Raw genomic sequence first — 6,957 nt, 5'->3', positions numbered from 1 at the left:
GCAATAGTATAATGTTCTCTTCTGTCTCAAAGTGTACTAAAACAAATCAGAATAAAAGCTATTCATAGAGCAGCTGCACAGTCGTAGTGCATTTAAGTACTTAAATAGGGGTAAAGGGTTGGTAGAGCTAATTTTACATTTGGTCAGTTATATTGAGAAAACAGCTTTTTCTTCTCCTGTCTAGCCCAAGCTGTGCCTTGCCTCTCTAAATCTTTCTCCAGCTGATGTATTAATTTCTAGTCCTGTCCATTCTGCTTGATCCACATAAAATATTGAGAAAAGAGCTTAAATTCTTTGTATATTCTTTTAAAGTATCTGCAGTGAATATACCCATATACATTCAACCTCTGGACAGAGTAAAATCATATTCTGTAAAACTATCATTACATAAAAACAAAAGAAAACACAAAAACAAACAAATATTGCATGCGTGAAAACAGGTTCACTCCAACACACACTGTCAGCTGCACTTTAACTTGGAAAAGCAGTGTCGTATATATGGGCTGGGGCACCGAATGAGTTGGATGCAAAGTGTTGAAGACAGCTGGAGTTCAGTTGATGCAATACTAAGTTTTCATGTTTATCCAGCATTACTAAACAGGGGGAAAATGTAATTATTTTTAAATCTAGAAAAGTTGTTCGAATTATAAACAATGGTCTTCTTTTAAGTTTGACAATCTTTGAAGGTTTTGAGCCTTTCCACTGTGATTTCAAACGGCAATGCTCATGTAAAGACAGCATACGGAGTAAATGTGAAAAAACATACATTGTTAAAACCACACTTATTTATCTCGAGACATCTTAATCAAATATATTTTACCAATCTACCAAATAATATTAATAGGTTTGTGTCCACTGATGCTTGTTTATTTTCAGGTTTGCTTGTTCACAATTCCTATTTTTCTTCCCTGTTTTTGCCGCAAGGTCATTTAGCAGTATTTCAGTGGCGTTTGACACTCCTTCAGAACCTGGCAAAGACATACTTTTATTTTGAAGGAGTTCCACTGAAATGTTGAGAAACATTATTATTACCGGTTTACTTCCGGGTACTAGCATGCTACTCGTAGCTGTGTACAGATGAAAGATGGGAAAAGATGATTTTAGATGTATTGAATGTAACGAAAAAGCAGCGGAACTCCACAGGGATTACAGCAACGGGATCCTGAAGATAACAATATGTGTGCGTTGAAAATTCACACCGTTTGTGCGATGAGGATGCTACTTATCAGATATCATACAGCTTCCTACCTTTTCCTGTTGCAACTAGACACATTTGTAGTGAAATAACTTGTCTGCTAAATGGTTTATGAGTGAAACGGTGACTGCTTTTTTCTTTTTGAGGTCTTGCTCTCAGGTGCACTGATCTCTGGCCTTTTTACTGAATAGCAAGTAAACAAGCAAACTTTGGACTTCATGTCTTAGATGTTAATTACAGTGATCACCATCACGCCTTAGTTGGAGCCATCTTCTAAACATGGACTGCGTGCTTCTTAAAGTAGATCTGAGAGGTGATATAAAGAGAGACATTATAGCAGGACTTTGACATAAACTCTGCTTGTGTGTTTCTCCAGGAGTCCTGCCAGAAGCCAGTGGACAAGTACATTGAATATGACCCAGTCATCATCCTCATCGATGCCATTTTGTGCAAGACACAGGCTTTCAGGCACATTTTGTTCAACACAAGACTAAATGTAAGCAAATTATGGGTCATTCCATCGCAAAACAAAATGGACATTCTGCTTGACCATCTTTGATCTGCATATCAACTTTATGATCTACAGTTTGGGACATTTTAGCTTCATATATAAAATATTATTCAGTGGCCTCTCTCACCACTCTTACCATAAACAAACAGATTACAGACACATTAAAATGTCTCAATGTTGGTTAATAATTAAAAAGAAAAATCAAGCATTTTCATTATACAGGTTTAAAAAAAACCCTTCACATTGCAAAAGACAAGTAGTGACAATTTCTTTATGGTATATAATTTAATTTCACAATACCTCAGATTTTTCATTGTCAAGACCTGCTGTATCTACCATTTCAAGACTTAGAAGAGTCTAATAAATTATCACTTGCTGTCTTTTGTAGTTTGAAGTTTTTTATTAGTGTTTGTTCAAATGTGGAACTTTAAAGGAAGACTTCCGTTTTTATTTATTTTTTGTTTGTTTTCACATTTTAACTAGTAAATAGTTTGGCTTTTTAGGTATTTGTCCTAAATTACAGATCCTCATTCATTTTGATGGTAAGACAGACCAGTGACCTGTATCTTTAATACTCTAATGGATATTCATGTTCAAGCATTGCCTCAGATTACAAGGTGGGGAAAAGGGCTTAAAAGTAGGTGAACGGGCCTTTAAAAAAGGAACTGCACAAACACACATATATATATACACACATTTAAAAAAAAAATTCTAGGCAAATCAGAGATGGTTGAGCAAAAAAAAAAAATTCTTAAAATGTGATAGTTTCAGATGAAATGACACCTTTATCTTTATTGCACGAGTGATAACTTTAAAGATTTGTGCTTGGTGTGTCCTGGCTTGCACGTATTCGTTTGTGCAGGTGCTATCATGACTTCTGACCAGCATGCACGTGTTTCTACATGTTAATCTTTACCTCTGCAGATCCACTGGAAGCTGTGTGTGTTTTCCCTGCTGTGTGAAGCCTACCTCAGGTGGTCCATGCTCCATGGCTCCGAGCAGAGCAGTGACCCTGCTGATATAATCAGATACACAAAGGAATGGGAATTCTACGGCATGTTTGGATTGGCTGCTCTTGGTAAGATGATAAGACACAGTTTCTATCAGTGTGTTATCACAGAGCAAAGGAAACATCAATGAAATGGGAGCACGCGAGGGTTAACGGTGTCTGGAAGTTGAGTAAAGTATTAAATTATTACTTAAATTGGATTTGTATTGTCTTAGAAAGGATATTTTTGAGCAACTGCATATATACGAGTACTTGTGAATCTATTCTGGGTCAGCTTGCAACTAAGATTATTCTAATATCAGTTAAAATGCTCTTTAAATCATTTATTTAGGCAGGAAATAATGAATAATAGTCTTCATAATGTCACAGAGCCCGATATGACATCTTTAGATTGCCTTTTATTTTCCAAAACTGCAAAGAGAATTATCTTCTACACATCTTGGGGTGACCGTGGCTCAGGGAAGCGTATCTGTAACCGGAAGGTCGCCGGTTCGATCCCCGGCCTCTCTGTCCTGGTTGTTGTGTCCTTGGGCAAGACACTTTACCTTACTGGTGTTGGCCAGAGGGGCCGATGGCACGATATGGCAGCCCCGCTTCTGTCAGTCTGCCCCAGGGCAGCTGTGGCTACAACCGTAACTGCCTCCACCAGTGTGTGAATGTGAGAGTGAATGAATAGTGGTGTTGTAAAGCGCTTTGGGTGCCTTGATAAGCGCTATATAAATGCAATCCATTATTATTATTATGATTACAACCAAAAGCTGTGTGAAATTCATCACTGAGACCAACTTAGTGTGATCAAAATGATTTCATATAAAATTATATTATTTACTGGAAAATATTTTTGTGTCACATGGGTAACCTACTTGTCCCAATTGATTGTGGCTGACCTGAGTACCCAGGTTCCATCTTCTCATGCTGACTCCTGTTTCATGTATCTTCAGTATATAAGCTACATGATCTGGCTTATATATGTGTCTCTGTTGGACCTTCAGAGCTGTCAGCGTTCTGTGGCGGAGTGCTGTGTTTCCTTTGGGTGGTGGTCTGCTGTCTGCAGGGTGAGACCATGGAGCTCTGCCTGCTCCTCAGAGCCCTGCTGTTGTCGTGCTACGGCAAAGTCCTCCTCATCCCCGCTGTCATCTGGGAGCACGATTACTCCCCGCTCTGCCTGGGCCTCATCAAACTATTTGTGCTCACCTCAAATTCACAGGCGATCAGAGGTAAGAGATCCACTGCTGATCAAATAGCTTTGCATCTGCCCTCTCGGCAGTGTGGTGGAGATGACTGTAACTGAGTTTATGCAGAATTTTGCGAATATCCACTAAAGGTGATATCATAATCCGCACTCCCCGTGCCAAAGTTGAAATCATAAAATGAATGTAGAATTAGTCGCAATCCCCTTTGAGGTTGCGTCAGGAGGGACAGCTGGCGTAAAACTGCCAAATCAAACATGTGGAGCTTCTCGCTGCGACGTCTCTTGTGACAAGAGCACAGCCATATATCATATAGCTATATATCTGAAATACTATTTATGCTTTGGCTAGGCTGAATACTTGATGATCAAACATAATTTCATAAGAAATTAGGGTTAACATTCGATTCAACTATGAGAAATGATGGAAGAGGTTTGTTTCAAAGCATCAGCAGTTGGCAGCTTACTCCCTGCTGCTGTGATCCTGACCTCAGAGGACCCAGCACTTGAAGATAAACGTATTATATAACACAAAGGTTTAGGTCCATGTTTCTGGTTTTCATGTCATTATTTCTTCAGCATCTGTGGAAACAAAAATTTGCGTGTTTGGCGGCGAGCCTCTGAGCAGTGAACAAAGTATTGAATTCACCTTTCTTACTGCTTAATTTTGCATCACGTCCAGCTTGTGTGGCCGTTTTTCCTTTCTTTACGTAACAGGTGCCTTCTCAGCTTCTCACCATTTAAGTTCACATAATTTTGGTTTGCACATTCTCTGTGTTACTCCAGATTACTCCAATAACACAGCAAACATGTAAAAAGGGTGTGCAGTAATAATTTGATCTCCTCTCCAGTGATCCTGAACAGCAGGAGACGTCTGTCGCTGATGGCCGTTTGTGTAGGCCTGCTGTCGGAGACCTGCGTGGCTCAGGCTTGTAAGAGGCTTTCGTGGAGCATCCAGGACACGTTGACATTTTAATGAGATGGAAGTGTCACCTGTCTCAGGGAGGAATGAGTGACCAACATCATGGACTTTCTACACATGGGATTCAAGAGGGGAAATGTTCAAAGCTGAATTCTTCAAGTTCCTTTCAACTGTTTTGCTTTTGCTGGCTAGTAATGCCAGCCATGTGTTTTGTGTTTATTTAAAGGTATGAAACACATCTCCTCCTGTGTGCTAGAAACCTGACTGACACTGCATGTCAAAAAAAGGCCAGATCCATGTTGAGTTTATGTGATACAACATGACAGACTGAGAATTTGTGCTCTCCGTAGAGGCAAAGAGACATTTTCATACAGGAGAAATGTTCTCATTTGGTTTTAATATGGATAACCTGGGGTACATTGTGCAAAAAAAGTCACAGAGGGAGACGAATGTCACTCAGACATCTCCTGATCCAAGCTCCTGTTAAACATGCTCCAGTTCCTGAGCCACTCTTGAGGAATGACACAAACACAGACCCCGAGGTTGTAATTTGACAACAGCTACTTCTCAGTTTGGGCACGCAGCAGTCCTCACATTCTTGAGCTAATTGGTAAACTGTTTGCCAAAATTAACCTAAACACACTTATGGGAGCGTACAGGAACAGGGTGACTTTGCAGGTATTTATTGCAGCGTTGCTGATGAGAGAACTGCTCATGTAGTTCCAACCAAGATCCAGTATTTTGTTTTGATGATGTTATTGGGATTTTTGTCATAATTGACTAGTATAGCAAATATTTTTAACGGTGTTTTTTAAATAACAATATTGAAAATGTCTTTCATGTGTTCAGAGCCTACTATGATGTGAGTGATCTGATCAACACTCCAATGTCCCCAAGTAATCATTTAGAAACAATACTAGAAGCGAATCTTACACTTTTGTGAGGACAGAGCCGGTGAAATTGCATTTTAAAATATGTGTCATTAAATTTAAATGCACGATGTTTGAATCATGTGGCTTCAACGCACAGAATGTGAAATCCTCAGAGATCAAGCTGCAGGAGATCGCTGCTATCACATGTGTGATGTGAAATGATGGTAAAAACATGTTGACCAGCTGCAGTTGGAACGCTCCACTAAACCTCCGCCTACTGTCGCTGGAATGTGTCTGGAAATAAACACAGACACATTCCAGACACATTGTGTGTTCTGTTGTTAAATCAATAAAACAAACTCTGAAATGAGACGGAGCACCTGTGAACTGAGTGGACTTTATTCACCACACTTGCCTACAGTGCGTAAACATGGATCTGAACCTGGGAAAAGCCCTCTGCAATCAGGCATTCTTTAGAGATACATCTGTGAGTGTGAGATGAATGATGCCGCCTTATTGAAGTCACAGATAATGCGACAGATATTCAAAGATGTAAGGTCTAAAGATACAATTACCACAAACAAATATAATCAGTTTAGTAGCTGCAAAATAGCTTTTCTCTCCTTTTTGTTTTAGTGCTGTTTGTGTCACTTCACTGAAAGCAGAAGAGGAGACACAATAGAGTCTGAACTCTTAGCTGTATCATAGACTGTAGATAGAAGATGGATATAGCCACAGGGTTTTTTGGACTGTGCATTTTAAAGCTTTAACATTTTGGGTACTAGTAAAAAAATTTGAGTTTCATTCACAGTGGATGGGATGTATGCCACAGCAAGCCATAAAACTTATTCTTCCACTTAAAAAAAATTCAGCAGCTTTTTGTAACTTGAACTTTTATTGTTTGTCAGTATTAAGGCACAAACCCCTGTGCTGACCTCACAAGGGGAATTGTTTCTTCTTTTTGTCTTAAAATTCAGTTCAGCACCTATAAATTAATAATTGTTCATTTCCAGCTATTTCAAAGTACTGAGGACGTATTTTCTCTCTTTGCCTCTCAAACAGTTATTTAGTTCTTGCGCAAAATTCACATGATGAATGCAGAGATTTAAAATACGTAATTATTCTGGGTTTAAATGCGCTGGCCAGGTGGAGTCGTTCTGTGGGCGGTTTGATGTTCTTTCACTGTCTGCGTGGGTACCCTGGCTTTCCCTCACAGTCCACAGACATGCAGTTAGTGGGGTTAGGTTAGCTGATGACTC

At 39.4% G+C, this 6,957-nt stretch overlaps 1 protein-coding gene across 1 annotated transcript; it reads left to right on the top strand.

The window, feature by feature from the left end:
- The first annotated feature begins 1,039 nt into the window (after positions 1–1,039).
- Positions 1,040–6,065, top strand: arv1 (ARV1 fatty acid homeostasis modulator). Its single transcript, XM_006805662.3, has 5 exons — positions 1,040–1,180; positions 1,572–1,691; positions 2,631–2,784; positions 3,708–3,932; positions 4,756–6,065. Exons 1-5 carry the CDS (start codon positions 1,085–1,087, stop codon positions 4,878–4,880), a joined length of 720 nt encoding a protein of 239 aa, XP_006805725.1. The 5' UTR covers positions 1,040–1,084; the 3' UTR covers positions 4,881–6,065.
- Positions 6,066–6,957: the final 892 nt, after the last annotated feature.

Source organism: Neolamprologus brichardi, chromosome 15, assembly GCF_056152115.1.
Source record: "Neolamprologus brichardi isolate AB-2024 chromosome 15, ASM5615211v1, whole genome shotgun sequence".
NCBI classification, from domain to species: Eukaryota; Metazoa; Chordata; class Actinopteri; order Cichliformes; family Cichlidae; genus Neolamprologus; species Neolamprologus brichardi.
This window is presented reverse-complemented; position numbering and strand designations above follow the sequence as displayed.

What these genes read in the sequence shown, in the direction of transcription:
- arv1 (XM_006805662.3), top strand. Translation starts at nt 1,085, where the DNA reads ATGGGAAAAGATGATTTTAGATGTATTGAATGTAACGAAAAAGCAGCG. An exon ending in TGTTCAACACAAGACTAAAT is followed by an intron (nt 1,692 to 2,630) that starts GTAAGCAAATTA and finishes TTACCTCTGCAG; the next exon opens with ATCCACTGGAAGCTGTGTGT. An exon ending in AAATTCACAGGCGATCAGAG is followed by an intron (nt 3,933 to 4,755) that starts GTAAGAGATCCA and finishes TCTCCTCTCCAG; the next exon opens with TGATCCTGAACAGCAGGAGA.